Source organism: Phyllobates terribilis, unplaced genomic scaffold (assembly GCF_046119375.1).
Source record: "Phyllobates terribilis strain yellow unplaced genomic scaffold, ASM4611937v1 Scaffold_11__3_contigs__length_659146591, whole genome shotgun sequence".
Lineage (NCBI taxonomy): Eukaryota > Metazoa > Chordata > Amphibia > Anura > Dendrobatidae > Phyllobates > Phyllobates terribilis.
Genome location: NW_027362771.1, coordinates 118,993,221 through 119,013,863, shown reverse-complemented (window position 1 = coordinate 119,013,863; position 20,643 = coordinate 118,993,221). Strand labels below are relative to the sequence as shown.

The 20,643-nt window shown below is 39.5% G+C and overlaps 1 protein-coding gene across 5 annotated transcripts in view; it reads left to right on the top strand.

Annotated features, from left to right (window-relative positions):
• The window catches only part of CDK17 (cyclin dependent kinase 17), a 170,226-nt gene that overhangs the window by 138,394 nt on the left and 11,189 nt on the right, over window positions 1–20,643 (top strand). For all 5 annotated transcript variants that reach the window (XM_073651571.1, XM_073651570.1, XM_073651568.1 and 2 more), the window contains 6 exons: window positions 4,778–4,840; window positions 5,462–5,585; window positions 8,089–8,209; window positions 11,146–11,243; window positions 17,608–17,713; window positions 20,528–20,570. In XM_073651571.1, coding sequence (XP_073507672.1) covers window positions 4,778–4,840; window positions 5,462–5,585; window positions 8,089–8,209; window positions 11,146–11,243; window positions 17,608–17,713; window positions 20,528–20,570 — 555 coding nt within the window. The remainder of the gene's footprint in view (window positions 1–4,777; window positions 4,841–5,461; window positions 5,586–8,088; window positions 8,210–11,145; window positions 11,244–17,607; window positions 17,714–20,527; window positions 20,571–20,643) is intronic.

Sequence of the window (20,643 nt, the reverse complement as noted above, 5' to 3'; positions counted from 1 at the left end):
CTTATTCGTGCTGTCCTGTAAAGAGAGCCTGGAGGTCTACAGTAGTTTCAGAGCGCTGATTACAGGGGTGTTTCTTATGTGTAACCATGATGTATTATGGCTAACCTAACAGCTTATTGATTACAACTAGCAACAATAGTTCAATGTCTTCTTGAGCCACAGCCTATTGACCACACTTTTCCGATTCATAGTATTAAGGAGTATGTTTTATATCGGTCTACAACTCATGGATATGCCAGGCTCTTCTTCATATTGCAGCGCCCAGTGAACTCTTCACTCATAATTTGTATACAACATAGGAAACAGTTTAGAGGTATATAGCGTGGTTCACACATGACTAGGAATTGAAAATACATGACAAGGTGTGTATACACACAAATGTATATACACACAGCCCAAGTCATGTATTTTCAATCCCTATTCATTTCTAAGGGAGTATTGATAAAATAGTTGGTCTAGCCTAGAAAAAAATGACAAGTTTTCAAAGTAATGTTATTTTATTCAATATAATCGCCTTTCAACTCTACGCATTCAATGCATTAGCAAGTCATTTTAATCATTCAGAAATAAAATTGATTTCCTGTTTTGTAAACCACGATGCCACAGCATCAATTACCATTTCATTTATCGTAAATTTTCGTCTTTTCGGGGACTTAAGTTTCGGAAAGAGAGAATTATTAGATGGGGCAAATTGGGAGAAAATGGGGGATAATCGACAAATTTAAATTTGATTTTATTGAGTTTATGCAGGGCAGTGCAAGCCAAGACTTTTTGGCAGGTGCACATGCATAAACAAGACTCCTTTGGAAAGTTTTTGCTGAACTTCCAATCTTCACCTGACATGGTTAACTTTTCTTAATCACAATTTCAAAATGCCAGAACTTTTCCTGCTAAAACTTTGCATGTGCAGGACTTGTGCGAACACACATTTTTACTTTGTTTCCTTTTTAAGCTGCCCTAATCATTCAAAGGTGTTTACCTGATAAGGAAAGTGTTGACATATTGCTCAGGTGTTCTGTCACTTTTTATGTGTGTTTGTCTACCGCCACTAATTCGAAGTAGGACGTGAATGTAGTGTGTTGCAGTTTCACATATTAGGAGCTCTGCTGCGCAAGTGAGAGCACTGATGGGGCTGTAGCCCTAAATCTGTGCTGTGGTCCCTTCATTCATAGTAACTGAGAGGGTCCCTACATTCTAAATACCAACTATTTAACTACTTCTAGACTGTCCAGAGACTATAAACGTCCAGGCGGTCTGCATTATATTCCATAGTAACGTTCTAAAATGTCACCGCATAGTATAGCATCATACAAGATTGTGCAGTTTTGTAAGCGGTTGCGTCTGCTGTTTAAACACAGCTGGACTCCCCATAGAGAAGAGTTGTTTTCAACTCTGCCTTCCTAATAGCTGTATACACAGCTCTGATCAAGGTCTGTGTATACAGTGCATGAAGCACTGACAGTTCTTCCTCCTCTGGACTCTGTGATCATAAAAACTTGAATTCCACTATGACTGGCGCTAATACACGTAGTAGTTACAGGTAAAATTGTATAAACAAAATAATTTCAATATTGAAATGCCCGTCAAAGCTCTTTTGTGACTTAATGGAAGATACAGTATGTGAAATTTAATTAAAAAAGCCACTTCCAATCCAAATTGCTGTTTCTAGTGGTCAGTCAAATTAACAAAAAAAATCTGTGCAGCTATATAAAAATAATTGTTACAGAAGGGGGAATATATTTTAAAATGTATTTTAGTGGTCTTTAAAAAAAATGTGGAAAACCTACATGTATTTCCTTTATTTTCCCACTGATATCGGCAAAAAATTGAGTATGCGGATCAAATAAAAAAAAAGGCCCCAATCATCACAAAAAAAGGATGCAAAATTTATTTGAATATCTGAATCCAACCACGTGTACAAAAATAGCCAAAAATGTGACAGGTCAGAAATTGGGGTAAATGGATTTTTCTTAAACTGGTTAAAGACAATTGCAGATCCTAGCTATATTACATTTTTGTGATTTGGAACACCCCTTAAAGGGAATCTATCACTTGGTTTTTGCTTTCCCATCTGAGAGCAGAGTGATGAAAGGGCAGAGACCCTGATTCCAACAATGTGTCACTTACTGGGCTGCTTGGTGCAGTTTTGCTAGATGTTTTATCTTTTGCAGATCTACCAGTTCTCTGAACGCTGACCTTGGTATAACACCGCCCACAACCCAGATAGCTTTCTGTGTATGCTGTGCATAGGCAGACAGCTGTCAATCAGTGGTGGGGGTGGGGTTATACAGAGCTCATGAATATGCAGGACTACATGGCAGCAGGTTTACTAATCCTCTAGTAATAATCTCCTGCTGATAAATAGTGATTTTATGAAAACTGCAGTAAGCTGCCCAGTTAGTGCCACATTGTTGGAATCGATGTCTCCACATTACGCTGCTCTCACAGACTGGGCACTAAAACGTGGCGAGAGTGTCACCTTAAACTGTGTCTATATAGAGAATAGAATTTGGAACTATGAAGATATAATAAGCAACAAAAAATAAATAATTCTCCCTTTTGGATACCAAAGTACTGGTTTAAAAAATGCATAATATCTTCAGGTATCTGGTCTGGATAAAGGGCGCCTCTAGAATAAAGCTGGAAAAATTACAGTTGCCCAAGGATCAGGGAGGTTTAACCCTTCCTAATGCATGGGGGATATTTTCTGGCCTCTCAGCTCCAACATTTCAGGGGATGAGCATTGGAGAAGACTATGGATGCAGGGGCTTTGGTACTTAAATACCTGGGGGAGGAGATAATATTTTTTAACCCTTAAGAGTCAAATATACTCAAAGCCAAATCCAGAAATGCCCAGACTCTTGCTCTTGTACATTGGGTGTGGTAGACCTGCAAAATGCTATAGGGTATGGGGGCCTATTCTAAATATACTCCTGCATGGACAAATCCAGGCTTGAGGGAGCCAAGCCATTTGGAAGGGTTTGGAGAATGGTGGAAACTATGTCTGAAATATTCATATCAGTAATATTTGGACCTACACTTCTGTACGTTTGATCACCTAAAACAGACTTTCAGTTAAGGCAAGCTATAAGGGCCCAAGAAGGTATATCCGTTCTTACTATTTCTAACAACTGACTTCTGGACTATGTTGTACAAGCTAAAGCAACTAGAGGCTTGATTTCATTAACGTACAAAACTTTGCTATCCGATATTTTAGGGGATCCTATGGTTTTGAATAGGTCTAGATGGGAAAGGGATATAGGGCACATATACCGGAAGAATGGGAAGGCATTTTGGAATCTCCTGGAAAGCGGTTTATTAATGTGGCGCAGAGAAGATTCCAATTACTTCTTATTCATAGAGCATATAGAACTCCAAAAATGATGCTGAAAATGAATCTCAGATTGGATGACCAATGTCCGAGATATAGTGAAGAGGGGGCAGATTTGGTCCATATGTTCTTGTCATGTCCCAGACTTGGGGAATTATGGGACAGCGTAGGTAGGCTGGAAAGAGAGGTATATAACATTCAGCTTCCTCTGATTGCCAAATCTTGTGTTTAAGTGTGTGTGGGAGATATTGGAGCTTCTCCTCCATTACATCTGGCCGTAGGAAAAAAAATTTACCATCTATTGCTAAACATTGGTTGTCCAACACTCCACCTAAAATTGACAAAGTGGTGCAGTGCCTAAATGTTCCTATTCTAATGGAGAGAAAGGTTTATATTAAGAGGGGAGTCATAGCCAGATTTAAGAAGCAGTAGGAAGACTGGATTAGATGCCCAACTGAGTGTATCTGAAGGACTCGCTAGGGATGTGATCTTATATTCTGTTTATTTTTGGATAATTTTTGTGCTGCCAGAGAGACCACTTCTCTATACGTAAGCACTTAAAAATTGGTCCTTATTAGTATGTACTTATCTCTGTTTACATTCCAAATAAGGGTGGGGGTTGTTGGGGTGGGAAAAGCAGGTTGAGGTAATGTGCTGTTTTCATTTACGGTATATCCAAGATCTGAAGTAAGTGCTTTTGTCATATGCTGTTTGCTAATGTGTTTTTTACTTTTTGTAAATACTACTGTACTCATGTGATCTGGTACTTCCTATATTGTTAAGTTTATACCTCAATAAAACTGTTTTTTGATAATAAAAACAATGTGGAGCCCAAAACTAAATCCCTTTTCAATATGTGGCCTTACAAGTGATTTATAGAGGGGTAATAATTATTGATGAGTGAGTATGCCTCAGTAACCCTTTCAGCGAGCAAACTCGGGTGCTCTCCGAGTATTTTGGCATGCTCTGCGTTTCATTCATTGTCACGGCACCTGCAAGTGTCACGGCTGTTAGACAGCTGTGACACATGCAGAGATAGCCTGTTCGCCAGGCAATCTCTGCATGTGTCACAGCAGTCTTAACAGCCTTGACACTTGCAGGCGCGGAAACAATGAATAAAAGGCCGAGCACGCCAAAATACTCGGCGAACACCAGAGCGTGCTCGCCGAAAGGGTTAATGAGACCTACTCATTGAGTTCTGCTGCTTACTTCACTTGTATGCAGAATACCCAAGTCCTTCTGTTGTAGTCCCCAATATATTTTAATTTAATATGTATGCAGATTTTTTAATTTAATATATGATAGTATGATGTTTTATATATCAGGTAATGCATTCCATTGTTTTTATTTTTCAAAATGTTTGTCTAATGGTAGTAAAGTTGTCTTATCACATAATTATGAATCATATGATTACAGTGACCGATGTTTTATTTCTTTCCTTCCTAGGACAAAGATTTGAAGCAATATATGGATGACTGTGGGAACATTATGAGCATACACAATGTAAAGGTACATGAAACTCCTGAATTCCATATGATCAAAGTAAGCTTTAGGCTTTGGCTACACGGCGACTTTGGCCACAACGCAGGTCATGCAGGCAAAGATAGCTCTGTGCAGCTGCTCCATCGCTGTCCAGTGCCGGGTTGGTCCTGTAACAAAGAAGTCACAATAAATCCAACTGGTTCCAAATTTTTGAGACTTGACTTGTCACTGTACCCTCGGGATTGCAATGCAACTCCATTCACCTGCATTATACGGCAATGTAGCAGCTGCACAGAGCGATCTTGCTGTCTAAACAAAGTCTTTCTCTGGTGGATGCCAGCCATGTTGTTCTAGTGGTACAAGACCTTTAATGATTCATGCTTCCGGAGACATTTTGGAAATTCCCTGCCATTTTAAAACAACTACTCTCCTATCTCAATAATGGAGAAATCTGTCTTAACTGAAAACTGATTTTACAGATTTACCTTGTGAAAGAAAAGTCCAGGAGTTGAGGGAAGCAGATTTCTTTGAAAAGATATTGCAAAGTTTCCTATTTTCATGGATGCTATTTATTTGAGGGGAGGACAGTTACACTTTAGTCTCTGCAATGCAGGAATTAATGCCGATAATTTTTTTGCTTTTCAATAGATTTTCTTATATCAGATTTTAAGAGGTTTAGCATATTGTCACAAAAGAAAAGTTCTTCATCGGGACTTAAAGCCACAGAACCTCCTCATCAATGAAAAGGGGGAGCTGAAGTTAGCAGATTTTGGTAAGTTGGTTGCATTGCTCTTAATTACATTCTTTAGCCATTGAAACAACCACAAGACATTGCTACATGCCCACACTCAAGTAGTCCCTTCCATTCCCCCATCAGTCATCTGTACATTGACATATATTGAGTTTTCTGAACCTAATTTTGATTTTTGAAGAGCCATGAGCTTGGTATTAAATAGTGTTGAGCGAGTATGTTCTATTAACCCTTTCGCCGAGTACGCTCTGGCCGAGCTCCGAGTATTTATAGCTGCTCGGTGATATGGTTGAATCGCTCCCGTGTGCATGATTTGCAACTGTTTGACAGTTTTATTACATGTGAGGAATGTCTATTTCTTACACATTCCTCCCATGTAATAAAGCTGTCAAACAGTTGCAAATCATGCACACGGGAGTGATTCAACCTGATCACCGAGCAGCTATAAATACTCGGAGCTCGGCCCGAGCATACTCGGATAGAACATACTCACTCAACCCTAGTATTAATCTTACAATGTCCCGGAACTATATTACTCCTTTTGTACTTCTACTTCTCCAGCAAAACCTATAATATATAGTGCTATCGTCACAGCTATAGCATTGACATCACAGGCAATGCTACCTCTGTCCAGCCATTGTTGCAAGCAGTGCTGTGAAGTCTGTGTCCATTTTGGTGGCGTTGGAGTCGATATAAAATGGACCAACTCCGACTCCTAAAATATCTAATAAATTGGGTACAGTAGTACAATGCAGTATGTGCTGTTAATGTTTTCATAAGAATTTGGGAAAGTTCTGAAATGTCCTATAAATGTCTATTCCTGATCTCGGCTTTTAGTTGAGATGAATCTGTGCTGCACTTTATGTACATGCTCAGTAGTGAGGCAGGGCTGTGGAGTTGGAGTCAGGGAAATCGAGGAATCTGTGTCGGAGTCCTTGGTTTGTCTTACCGACTCCACAGCCCTGGTTGCAAGTGTGCTCCTCCTTTGACTCCGTGCTTGAGGCCTTCCTACTGACGTCTGCTTCATTAATAGGCTTGATATGCTGAAGAGAAACCATTTTTATCTGTGCATTACTTGCACGTGAACGTTTTCCAGGGCACACGCAGAAAAAGGAATCTCTCTCCAGCACATCATACCTAAGAATAAAGCTGACATCACTCGTGACACCCTAACCACCAAAACGGCAGAAAGAGATGAGTGGTGGGGATATCAGTGGAAGATGGCAAATCCTGTGTATCTCTATAAAAACGCAGGTACATCTGCTTAGCACATGATGACAAAAATAAATGTCCCGGAAAGCCTCTAGGGTGGAACTTTTGCTGTCACTTTTCCACTTAATATGTGTGGTATTACTAGTAGTAATATGCTGACCGGTGGACGTGACCATACACCAGGTACGATTTTCTGATGTGAGGATTTTTTTTTTCTAGCTCCATAAAGGATTTCTAATATTGGATTTATTTTTCAATTAGATTGCACTGCCTGGCCTTTACTTTCCTCTGGATTCAGTTCAGAGATTTGCCTTTCTTTGTCCTTTTCCTTAAGTCCAGTCATTATCTGAACATCTGTGAAGGAAGATGCTTAAGATGCTCATTTAAATGTATTCTTTGGTCTAGCGTACGATTCAGTAAGCTTCCACGCAAGCATCATTTTAACATACATTGATGCTGGGGGGCTGTTACTGTCTAAACAATGATGATGAAATGGACTGTGATCACACACATTATTGCAGATGATTGACTCTAACATGGATCGTTTTAAGTTGTGGACAGAAAGCTTTGGTTACATAACACTAATGACAGTTGTTGAAAATGATTTGCTGAAATGAAGCGTGTGCTGCTCTCGGTTGTCCTCTGCTATAAGAGAAGTGAACATCATTGGAAAAGGGCAGCCAGTTTACTCCACAATGTCGAATATAGTGCAAATACAGTCTTTCCCCTGGCAATAATAAAGGTTGAAAATTTAAAGTGGCAAGCGATTTTTAAATTTGTAAATTAAACCACACAGTTTATCTACTTGGATGAATTAATACAGTGCAGTGGATCCATACATTTGCAATTATACATATACTTTGTTGCTAAGGGAAATGGAGGGTTCACATAATCAATGCCACTTTACAATGGAATGCACTTAACTGCTGTTATAGCTCATTATAATGATCTGTATTCAGAAACGTTCTTTAAGTATATTCCAACATTGGTGAAGAACAGACAATGTCCCTCAGTTTGCAACAGAAACCATTGATGGGGAATTTAACTTTTTTTTTTGCAACTTGTACAATCTGTGTTTTAAGAACCAGAAAGGCAATGAGAATACCTTGACTCAAAACGGGTAAAGCAACCTTTTAAGGGGTATTTCCATTTCATTCAATCCTATGATAGATGAGGCACTGACATTTAGCTGCCATTAGTGATTAGCATGTGTTCGGCCACGATTACACAGAAGTAGAGCACTCTGGAATGATTATTAGTAGAAAAAGTGTTTCCTGACGTTTTATTAACTGTTTTTTCCCTTAAAATAAAGGTTTGGCAAGAGCAAAGTCTGTCCCAACAAAAACCTACTCAAATGAGGTGGTTACGTTATGGTACAGGCCTCCTGACGTCCTCCTTGGGTCTTCTGAATATTCAACACAGATTGACATGTGGTAAGTATGGCCATGCATATGTATTGACGTAAATTAATCCTTTCACTGGCTATTTCTGGACAATTGTAAACATGCAGAAATAAAAACTTTATGTGAAATATATGTGTATAAATATATATTAATTATGCCCCAACATCATAAGAAAAAGAGAGGGACATATAGCACATTAGGGAAATGCTGCTCAGCACTTCCTCTGAAATTTCCCTCACCGTATAAAATTTTGTTTAATATGCATTCCGATTGTATCTTTACAACTAAAAATCTGTTCCAAGCCGAGCCAAAGATATACACCACCTAAAAAATATTTATGCAAAATTCACACAAGTGCCTTTTTGAATAAGTTAACGTGCATACAGTCATCAATCCTGAAGAGAATAACAATCTCAATGACCTAAATGGTGGTAAACATTTGCACCTCAGCGTGGAAAGTCTTTTAATGGGAATCTGACAGTAAGATTGAACCCTCCCCATTTCTCCAAAAACATATATGGGCATGCAGGTCTTTGAAAGCCAAATCCATAGACCGTTACATCTTCTGTCTGTTGCTGCATTTCTGAGAAATCCACATTTTAAGTCGTATGCAAAGAAAGCATTAAGTTCTCTGGGCTTGAAGGAACACTTTCCTAGCCTTTCCTCCCAAAGTAGCTTGCACACCAGGCACCAGCTTCTTTATCTTGATTGACGGCTCACAGTCTGATTTCCTTGACTGATGCTAGTGTCACACAGCCAGTTAGCGATCAATCAAGCTAAAGAGGCTGGTGCTAGGTGGTGAAGGAATTTCGGGAGACAGTGTCTCTGGCTCCCGATCACACTAAGAGCACTTAATGCCTTAATTACATGTGGATTAAACGTTGATTTCTCCGGAAAGTAAGAACACATAGAATATATTGAGATGTATATTTTAAGTTAGTGTCAAAGCTGAGTTGATGTATAACTTAAAAGTGTTTTCCCACCAACAAAGTTAATTTTAATCAATAGATCTTGGAATAATAATTTCCACAATTGGATGTGTTTAAATAAAATGTTCCTGTGCTGAGATAATCTTATAAATGTGCCCCTGCTGTGTACTGTGTAATGGCTGTGTCTGACCATACAGGGACATGGTCTGATCATACCACAGCTCCTGGGCAGGAGAGGAAGCAAAAGAGGATACAGATATTACAGCATGGGATCACAGCTGAGTCTTTCTGTGAGGAAAAACATTGTTTAAAAACAGGCAGGGAAATGCTTTACCTCACAAAAAGAATCAGCTGCTGTAATGTCTGTATATTCTTTTTGACTCCCATAAGTTGAGTCAATTCTGTACGGGGAAGAGATGACTGTAATGATCTGTGATCCTTCGCCCTGCTGTCACTAGCAGCTTTGCTCTATACACAGAACTGGAATGTAAAACTTTTCATCAGGCACCCCATCTTCAAGTGAATGGTTGTACACTGTGAATATTGCACGTATAGCTTGTATTTTACCGTTTAAATTGTAACATTTTGTTTAATCACCTATTATATTATATATCTCATTATATTATATATATAGCATTGTGATCTTCTGTAATGCTTTACATACCAAGTTATTAGTGTAACACATTGTATCAAATACATTCTTGTACAGATATAGTATTTAGGACATGCGGAGATGGAAAACCTACCTGTATGAGCTTACAATCTGAAATCCTTGTGTTTAAACACACCTTGTAACCCCTCTGGCTTTTTCCATCCTAATGGACATGCCACTGCCTTACAGCTTTCAATTCCCCTTTCTAGCAAAAAGAAAGCAAAGGGAATTGAGTGCTGTCAGTGTTTGCAGCAGCTCAAGCAACTCCTTACATGCCACTGTCAAGAGCGACCGCTGCAGTTAAGGAATATGACACAGGGAGATTGCTGCTTCTCGACTCCTTTGGTTTCCCTTAGTTTGATCAGACGGACTATGGTCGCTATAACTAATAATGACCTTTAAGCCCACCGTAGATCAAATCTAATGGACTGTGCTGGAGGCAAATTCTGTTAGGCTACCTATCAGTATAACTCTGACAGGCTTCATAATGCTCTGTGCTACAAAAGTGATGCAGTGTGTTATCAATGCGAACAAGTGATTGCGTGTTCAAGTCCCCTTGTGGGACAAATAAGTATTGTAAAATAAGAAAAAACGTTAAGTGTTTAAAAAAAACAAAAAAACCTACAATAAAAAATTACTACTTTTGTTTTAGAATAAAAAGTTGTTTATATAAAAAAATAATAAAAAGACACATCTGGTATCGCCATATCCATAATGACGAGTACAGTTTAAATATATAATTATTAATCCTGCCCGTTGAATATTGCATAAAAAGTCAAAATTCCAGAATTCATACTGTTTTGTCCACTCAATCTCCCAAAAAATTTAATATAAGTGATGAAAAAGTCATATGCACCCCAAAAGGGGACCAATTAAAACTACATCCTGTCGTGCAAAAAAAAATAAGCCCTCCTATAGCTTCATTGTTGGAAACATGTTAAACTTATGATTCTCAGAATATGGCAACAGAAAAACAGAATATTTTTTCCCACTGATTATTTATTGTATCAAAAAAAAACATAAAAAGATATATAAATTTGGTATCGCCATAATTGTACTGACCCACCGCTGTATAGCTGCTGTAGAGGCGAAACTATACGATTGATTTTCTTTTTTTAACTGTTATTGTCTGCTTTGGCGGAATAAAAACAGGTTGGAGAGGTGAACATTGTCTGGAACTTTACACAAACAAATCTGACAAATTATTACTTTTTAGATATTATGGTTTACTATGAATGTTTAAGAACTGTTCATTGCCATGAAAAATCTACAGTCAGAATCTTAAATTCATTGATCAGTAAGTATTTTGCCTTTATATGTATATTTTGGCTTGGCATGCGTCGAAAACTAATTGTATTGTATTTGTTCTTTTTTTTCTTTACAAGGGGTGTCGGCTGTATATTTTTTGAAATGGCTTCAGGAAGACCACTTTTTCCAGGTTCCACGGTAGAAGACGAGCTTCATTTAATTTTCAGACTTCTAGGTAAATGTCACCATTCTTACCTGAGGAAAGTGCATTGATTGTTTCTGTTGGGTTGAATTTATCGTTCTCCTCCCCTCAGCTGTGCTCTTATCACTTGGGAGTTGACTGCATTTTGTAGTTTCTTCTTTGGCAAGTCTAGTAGGGGTCTCTATTTCAAAGTCGGCGTTCCAGGATCAGTCATCACTAAATAGGACTTTTTATCCAGGAGGATATTTCAGTGATTGCTGAAAGATGATTGCAGGCCATATGCAGTCAGACCCTCACTACAGAAATAGACAATGTCTGCTTTGGCCACTTTTAGCTGTAGTCTTCAAGAAGATTATGTCATTGTAGACTTCCTTATACAGCCAGTGTAGGTCTGTACCATTTTTTTCATTCATAATCTTTGTGGAAAGGATCATTTGAGCGTGTGCTTATTTGATTCGGAGCTAAGAGTTGCTGAGTATCTATTACAGTATTAAAACGTATGGCAACCTTGAGTCCCATGTAGATTACTAAAAGATTTGTCAGATCTTTATTTCAATAAATGTAGCATTTCTCCAATTTTGGCTTAAAGGGATTGTCTTCTATGACACCCCAAGCTTAATCAATTCAGGACCTGACTTTAAAAAAAAAAAAAGTATGTGATATTGGCGCCACTGTTCCCAGTAGTGACCTAACATTTTATCATGTGCTGGCTGCAGCTAATGAGTGGCTGTTCCTCAGCCGTCATTCCTCAATCTTCTGTAAAAGCAGTCGTCTGCTGTAATGTACAGCCTGCAGCTGACGAGCAGCCACTAATTGGTTGCACAATGCTGTCAAGTCACCACTGGAACGGTACCGGTGCAGAAGGCGAGTATACACTTTTTATTTTCATTTGGGTCCCTAATTGAAGCTGGGCTTGTCCAGTAATAGACAGTTCCGTACAGAGCAAGCAATTCTAAAAAGGAACTATTAAACTTACCGTAGTTCTGTACTGTTAGCAGCTTGGCAAGACCAAATCAACTGAAATATAGCTAAAATATGTGCGCTTCAGGTAGTCTGAAGAAATCTATCAATTATCTTCATGAAGCCCTCACAATGCCGATTTTTTTCCTTCCCTATACTTTACACTACAGCTCTGCCTGTTCATGTTGGCTGTAGTGTGTGCTCACAGACTTGCCGCTCTCTGCACTTGCATGCATGGTGAGTGGATTTCTCATATCGCAAGGATAGAAAAATTAAAGCAGCCCCATCTTAGGACAGCATAAAGTAGTCTCAGACCCTCGTTCTAGCAGTGTCTGACGTGCCACAAAGTAGCAGTTATACAATCAGAGGGCACCCACAGTAGCGGGAGCCCAGTGCTGCAACTCATAGGCGTCTGTTGGCTTTCCCCCTATTCTGTGCATCAGACGTGGTGGGGGGCCACAACTCATGAATATAGAGAACCCTGCAGGCCGCGCACATAATGTATACCACTCCAGCTCTTTGCTTCCACTTCAGGAGATAAACTCTGATTTACAACCACTTCAACTCGTAAGTGACACAGTGCTGCAGTTAGGTTCTCTGTCACTACGTTGTAGTTTCCTAGAGCAGCATAAACCTAGTGAAAGATTCATTTTAAAGACCACCCATCACTAATCTGGGACAGCCCTTTTTATGCAATAGAATGGGCACCATCAGACTGGTGATTTTTCTAAATATAAGTTATTGAGAGAAAAGTGCACAAAATATTAATTGTCCCCTGCTGTAAGGGTGTTACCATTCAATCACTCCTTAGTAAATGATGCAGCCGCACTGGGTTAGTGCAAAGAGCGAATTCTCACATTTTCACTTATAAAGCGGTCGCAGAGGATTGTGGGATGCCACAACCTGAAAAGTCGGGTCTGACTTTTGTCAGAAATTCAGGATCTTTTTGGGGACATTAGGGAATGTCCTGTACACTTTTATTCCCTCCTTACATAAACTATGCCTTTTTCGTATCTGCGTAATTGTATTGACCTGGAAAATAATATTGGCAGATCAGTTTTACCATATAGTGAATATGGTAAATTTAAAACCCAAAAAACAATTGTGGAATTACTTTTTTTTTTTTTGCAATTTTGATGCACTTGGAATATTTTCCCGCTTTCCAGTACATCATATGATAAAATGAATGGGATCATTCAAAAGTACAACTTGTCCCCCAAAAAACAAGCCCTCATATGGTTATGTGGATGGAAAAATAAAGATATGGCTCTTAGAAGAAGGGGAGGAAAAAATAAAAATTGGCTGTGGTGGTAAGAGGTTAAAAAAAAGGTGGCCCCAAGACTATTAATAGCTGCTTTTTGGGTACAAACAGTGGTACTTTGGTATGGAGAAAAACATATTGAGGGTACTGCTGGTTACCCAGATGAGATGTAAGTATTGTAGAGCAGATGAAAGATTAATGAACAGATATCTATGCAGTGAAGTATTCTCCTTTATTTGAAGTTTGTGACACGTTTTGGGGGTATCATTCGTTGGGAATGGCACGATCTGTTCCATTGTCACAGTTGTCTCACGTTGAAAGGCTGCTGCATATGAAGACACTTTTTTGGCTTTCAGAGTGATTAATTCTGTGCAAAAGAATAGGGATACAGATCTTCAAGTACAGGAAGTATTGTTGTTTTATTGAGCGCGTAGTTAAAATGTCTAAAAACTACTCGTTTCAGACTCAAAACATTTTCCTCATCATGTATAGATATATGGAATTCACTTTATCAACAAAGTTTAAAGGAGCACTCCCATCAAAGTTTTTATCCTCTTAGTATATTGCAGTCATCATATTATATAGCGCTGTGTACTTACATTTGCTCATTCTGCCCTTTTACCCAGCTAATTCTTCTCTTTTCTCTGCTTTGTGTAGGAACAGGAAGTCTTTTTTTTTTCCTGCATTAATCATTTCCCTCTTCAATCCTGACTCAGCTGCTCCCTCCTCCCCCTGTCAGGGATTTTTGCAGTGACTCATGACTCATACAGGGAAAATAGACTTCTTGTTTCTACATAGAACTTAGAATGGTTCAGCTAGTCAGTTTTTAATCATGTGATGTCTTCTACCGAATTGGAAACAGAAGAATTAACTTGATAAAAAAGCAGAATGAGCAATTGTAAGTACACAGCACTATATAATATGATGACTGCAACATATTAAGAAGATAAAAACTTTGATGGGAGTGCTTCTTTAAAAAGGCATAAAGGAGAGCAGTGTGAGCGTGGAAATTGGGATTAACAAATTGCTAAAATGATCATTTGATATACACTGCTCAAAAAAATAAAGGGAACACTCAAATAACACATTCTAGATCTGAATGAATGAAATATTCTCATTGAATACTTTGTTCTGTACAAAGTTGAATGTGCTGACAACAAAATCACACAAAAATCATCAATGGAAATCAAATTTATTAACCAATGGAGGCCTGGATTTGGAGTCACCCCCAAAATTAAAGTGGAAAAACACACTACAGGCTGATCCAACTTTGATGTAATGTTCTTAAAACAAGTCAAAATGAGGCTCAGTATTGTGTGTGGCCTCCACATGCCTGTATGACCTCCCTACAACGCCTGGTCATGCTCATGATGAGGTTGCGGATGGTCTCCTGTGGGATCTCCTCCCAGACCTGGACTAAAGCATCTGCCAACTCCTGGACAGTCTGTGATGCAACGTGACGGTGGATGGAGCAAGGCATGATGTCCCAGATGTGCTCAATCGGATTCAGGTCTGGTGAAAAGACGGGCAAGTCCATCGCTTCAATGCCTTCATCTTGCAGGAACTGCTGACACACTCCAGCCACATGAGGTCTGGCATTGTCCTGCATTAGGAGGAACCCAGGGCCAACCGCACCTGCATATGGTCTCACAAGGGGTCTGAGGATCTCATCTCGGTACCTAATGGCAGTCAGGCTACCTCTGGCGAGCACATGGAGGGCTGTGCGGCCCTCCAAAGAAATGCCACCCCACACCATTACTGACCCACTGCCAAGCCGGTCATGCTGAAGGATGTTGCAGGCAGCAGATCGCTCTCCTCGGCGTCTCCAGACTCTGTCACGTCTGTCACGTGTTCAGTGTGAACCTGCTTTCATCTGTGAAGAGCACAGGGCGCCAGTGGCGACTTTGCCAATCCTGGTGTTCTGTGGCAAATGCCAAGCGTCCTGCACTGTCTTGGGCTGTGAGCACAACCCCCATCTGTGGCCATCGGGCCCCCATACCACCCTCATGGAGTCGGTTTCTAACCTTTTGTGCAGACACATGCACATTTGTGGCCTGCTGGAGGTCATTTTGCAGGGCTCTAGCAGTGCTCCTCCTGTTCCTCCTTGCACAAAGGCGGAGGTAGCGGTCCTGCTGCTGGGTTGTTGCCCTCCTATGGCCCCCTGCACGTCTCCTGGTATACTGGCCTGTCTCCTGGTAGCGCCTCCAGCCTCTGGACACTACGCTGACAGACACCGCAAACCTTCTTGCCATAGCTCGCATTGATGTGCCATCCTGGATGAGCTGCACTACCTGAGCAACTTCTGTAGGCTGTAGAGTCCGTCTCATGCTACCACGAGTGTGAAAGCACAACCAACATTCAAAAGTGACCAAAACATCAGCCAGAAAGCATTGGTACTGAGATGTGGTCTGTGGTCCCCACCTGCAGAACCACTCCTTTATTGAGGGTGTCTTGATAATTGCTAATAATTTCCATCTATTGTCTATTCCATTTGCACAACAGCATGTGAAATTGATTGTCAATCAGTGTTGCTTCTTAAGTGGACAGTTTGATTTCACAGAAGTTTGATTTACTTGGAGTTATATTCTGTTGTTTAAGTGTTCCCTTTATTTTTTTCAGCAGTGTATAAAAACACATAAGAATCATTGCATATTTGAAATTGGAAACCGGTTATAAAAACTGGTGTGTGGGGATAATAAATAATAGTGTATATTGGGGTTTATAAATGAAAATAACTGAGCCACACAGATGAAATGGGATGCAATATCACTGTTTGCCGGAGTGTCAGGTGGAAAAGGGTATAGTGTTACAGTAGGTAAAGCGTTTGGAGCGTATCTTTAGAAATATACTGTCTTGGTTACCTAAGATACCATGTTCATGGTTGGACTATGGAGGCCTGGTGGGGACTGAAATGTTCAGTGGATTGAGGCTTAGCATGATTGGCATCTACGTATTCAAAAGGACCAATGCGTGCCCTGGACTCTATGACCAACTGGACACATAGGTGGTATACAGAGGAGAATGTTATATCAAAGGTATGTATAACAACAAGGCAAATAAATGTTAAAGAATCAGGAATGGATAATGAACAACACCGCTGGAGAAGCCGCAAGTCATCCGAACCTCAGTGTAGTGGAGAAGGTGATAGGAGACATGTCTCATCTGCAAGTCCAATGGGCAACCAGGATAAATGTAACTCTGATACTGAGGGGGAGAGTTAGAGCATCATAGCATATTGGGTTGTGTGAGTATGAATTAGCCGATATGATGGAAATGTCAAATGGGGTATTGCCTCAGTAATATGTATGTAAAATGATGATATTTTCATTAAGTGTATTCCATATGTCCACACCAAGAAGGACCTGGTCCAACTCTGTAACGTGTAGTTTTTATAGATTCTGACTATATATTCAGTAAAGCAACGATGCTCACTATACGTGTAAGGTGGATTTTCTTTGTTTTACACAAAATAAACCACTCTGAAAGCCAGTGAAATGTCTCCATATGTGACAGCCCTATTCAATGTGAGATAAAAGCACCAAAGAAACTGATTGTGCTACCCCAACAAAGGATCTCTATACCACTCATCAGAAGGATCCGCCGGCCGCAGCAGTCTATACAAACTAGCGCTCCAATTTGTTGTGCGCTCAGCGCATCATCTTCACGTTAGGTCTCACTCAGACTACAGTGATCTTTCACATATGCAATAAAAAAAAAAATAAATGGTCCAGGTGTCCCGAGACAGCGATAAAAACCTGACATGTCTCCTTTTTTTTTTTTGCGGACATTGTCAACATAAAAGAGTGACCTTTTAACAACCACATAGACTTTTAATGGGTATGTGTTCTACCACAAATATAACTTGTACGTGAAAAATGTCAGAATGGGGCCTTAAAAGTTTGATTCCAAAAGACCCCTCCCATCCACCATTTCATCACCGGTGACGCACTCTGTGAGGTTTTTTCTCCACAGAACTACATTTTGTTAGTAATTCCCTTTTATCAGACTCATAGCGTACAAACGCAGGATTGCTAGATGATTGCCAGAGACATACTGAAATATGTCTGCAACTTATAATTGTAGTCTTCATGCTCAGTTCTCCATGACACATGTTTATTCATTATAAAAGAAGTAGAGTTGGCTTTCTTCTTATGTTCTTTTGGTTGTTTTTTTCAGGCACTCCAACTGAAGAAACCTGGCCTGGAGTTTCTTCTAATGATGAGTTTCGGAACTACAATTTTCCCAAGTACAAACCTCAGCCTCTAATTAATCATGCGCCAAGGTAAGTCATTTTGTGTAGCAGTAATATGCAGTTCTCAATGAATGAAAGAACTTGTGTACACAAACAATTTGGAATATATATATTTTTTAGACTTGTAGGAAAATAATAAAATAAGTGTCCTTGGCAGAAATATATTTCAGCTTTTCTGTATTGGTGAATAAAATATAATCTTTGTGTTGATGCTTACTCCACTATCTCAAGCTCAGGTGGCCCTCGTTTTTATATAAATATAAAATCTGATCTATTACATTTCAAAGAAATGTACTGCAACTTACTGCTGCATTAAAGATTTGTCATCAGCTTTATCAATTCACACTTCATACACTTGGACCTGATTATGCTGGTGGACTTGGAGAATTCCCTCAACAATTGCTGCATACTTCAAACATTAAAATGAGCATTTTAGGATTTTCATTTAAATTTTGGGAGGGAATCCTTCAAAAAGGACCATATAGGACATGGATTTTCAATGTACATCAGCCATGTTGGGTCCCATAGATCTATATAAAGGGAACCTGTCACCAGGTTTTACCAATATAAATTATGGCCACCACCATTAATGCTCTATTACAGTAGTCTAGCAAGCTGTATATCAGTGCCACTACCTGCCCCCTGCATAGTCAAAAAAATACCTTTTATTATCCCACCATATGGCGTGGTTTGGTCTGATTGGCGGTCACCATCGTCCTGCCCTGCTTGATGTGGATGACTTGTCCTATGTCATCCGCACAGTGTCCTTGATTGCGCATAGCGCTGTAATGTGCTTTTTCCGGCTTTACTTTCGGGTCGTGGGCGCTCTTTGCCTTCTCCCGTCTACACTGGAGCACGATTGAAGGCATTGTGAGGATGACGTAGGACGCATCATCCCCATGAAGCCGGACAGGAGGATGGCGATTGCAAGGAGAGACAGATGCATGTTAACTTGCAGTGCCTAAAGCGCTGCACAGGCCTTATCCTGTTGTTAACGGAGCCCAAGGCACAGACAGACAATCTGTGTATTTCAGGCGTATGCCTACACTAATACATTGTAGAATATCTAACTGTGCAGCAGAGATCTGTTCTGCTGATGGCTTTGTCTCACAGAGGATTACCTAAACTAATAACAGTTGTGTGTTAATTTCTCACTTGCGGGAAGTATTTGAACTTATTCATGTTTTCTGCCTCTAAAAGGTAACTTCTGAGCATTTTTTCACATATAAAAGTGGGGGTATGACTATATTGATGCATGTTGCCCAATTCTAGTTATGACTTTTTTTTTTTTAATTTATTTATTTTTTTATTTTTAGAAAACCGGTGTGCCAGTCATGAGAAATATAGTGTAAAAGTCATATACTGTGCGTTCACTGGATTTGCATTCAACGATTTTCTTGAATGGGTGTTTCTAGGAATGCTTGTTCACAATGATCTTTCAGTATAAACAGGCTGCCACACATTTGTCACCTAAAATTATCTTTTGGGTTTGCACACAAAAAAAAAATCCTTGTTTTCGGCTGCACATTATTGTGTGTAAACAGGACCTGCGCTGCCCAGTACAATGCTAGCCTATGCGCACTGTGGTTACAGATGCACACTTTTACAGATCGTTCAACCCAGATCTGTACACAGACTATCAAAAGACCGCTGACTTGGTAAATATTTACCGTTGTTAGTTTTGCGTAAAAGAACCTTAAAGGGGTTTTCCCACAGACATAAAATCCATTTTAATCAATAGATCTTGGAATAATAATAACCTCCATATTTGGATGTGTTTAAATAAAATGTTCCTGTGCTGAGATAATGTTATAAATGTGTCCCTGCTGTGTACTGTGTAATGGCTGTGTCTGACTGTACAGGAACATGGTCTGTTCATACCACATCTCCTGGGCAGAGGAGGAAGCAAAAGAGTATACAGACAGGACAGCACGGGATCACAGCTGATTCTTTCTGTGAGGTAAAACATTTCACTGTCTGTTTTTAAGCAATGTTCAACCTCCAAGAAAGAATCAGCTGTGATCCCGTGCTGTCCTGTCTGTATATTCTTTTGCTTCCTCCTCTGCCCAGGAGATGTGTTATGATCAGCCCATGTTCCTGTACGGTCAGACACAGCCATTACACAGTACACAGCAGGGGCACATTTATAAGATTATCTCAGCAAAGGAACATTTTATTTACACACATTCAATTGTGGAAGTTATTATTATTCCAAAATCTATTGATTAAAGTAAACTTTTGTTCATGGGAAAACAACTTTAAGATTAGTTGTCTGAATTTTAATGTACTAATTGTTCATCATCTGCAGTAAAAGTGTCTCATATAACATTTTGATTAGAAATTTTTTAATAAAAAAGGTAGTCAGCCATGATCCTTATAGCCACATTGAAGACAATGGTACCTGCATTAGCAAATTTAGCAATTCAGAATCTGTGAATGAATAGTATTCAGCTATAAGCAATAACAGGCGGCAACAGAAAAGTATTTTTGTCTTTATAGTATTTCAGGCAAGGGATGGTGCTATGAAATGTATTTGCCTCCTTCCTGATCTTTAATATTGCTATTTATTACACAGCATAACGTCTTATCCTTCTTATAGCAGTTCACAGTATGCCATTTTGTGTGTACCACTTGCAATTGAAAGATTTCCTCAACTTCAATGACCGTACTGTATAGCTGCTGCCTTTCATGTGGTCGGCCCAATGTTCCTGATCATTTCTGTCACAAGATGTACTAAATGCATTGCCCAGTGTGCCTGAGTGTATTCTCATTATTTTCTGCCATCATAGTCTTATTTCCTGATGTGTATTGTGTTGTCTAACAGTCTATATGATTTTATTTTAGGCTAGATTCTGAAGGAATTGAGCTGTTAACCAGATTTCTCCAGGTAAGAATTATTTGAGCACGTTGCATGACATGTATACTGTACTTAAAATGGGCGATTGCATGTAGTGCCCGAT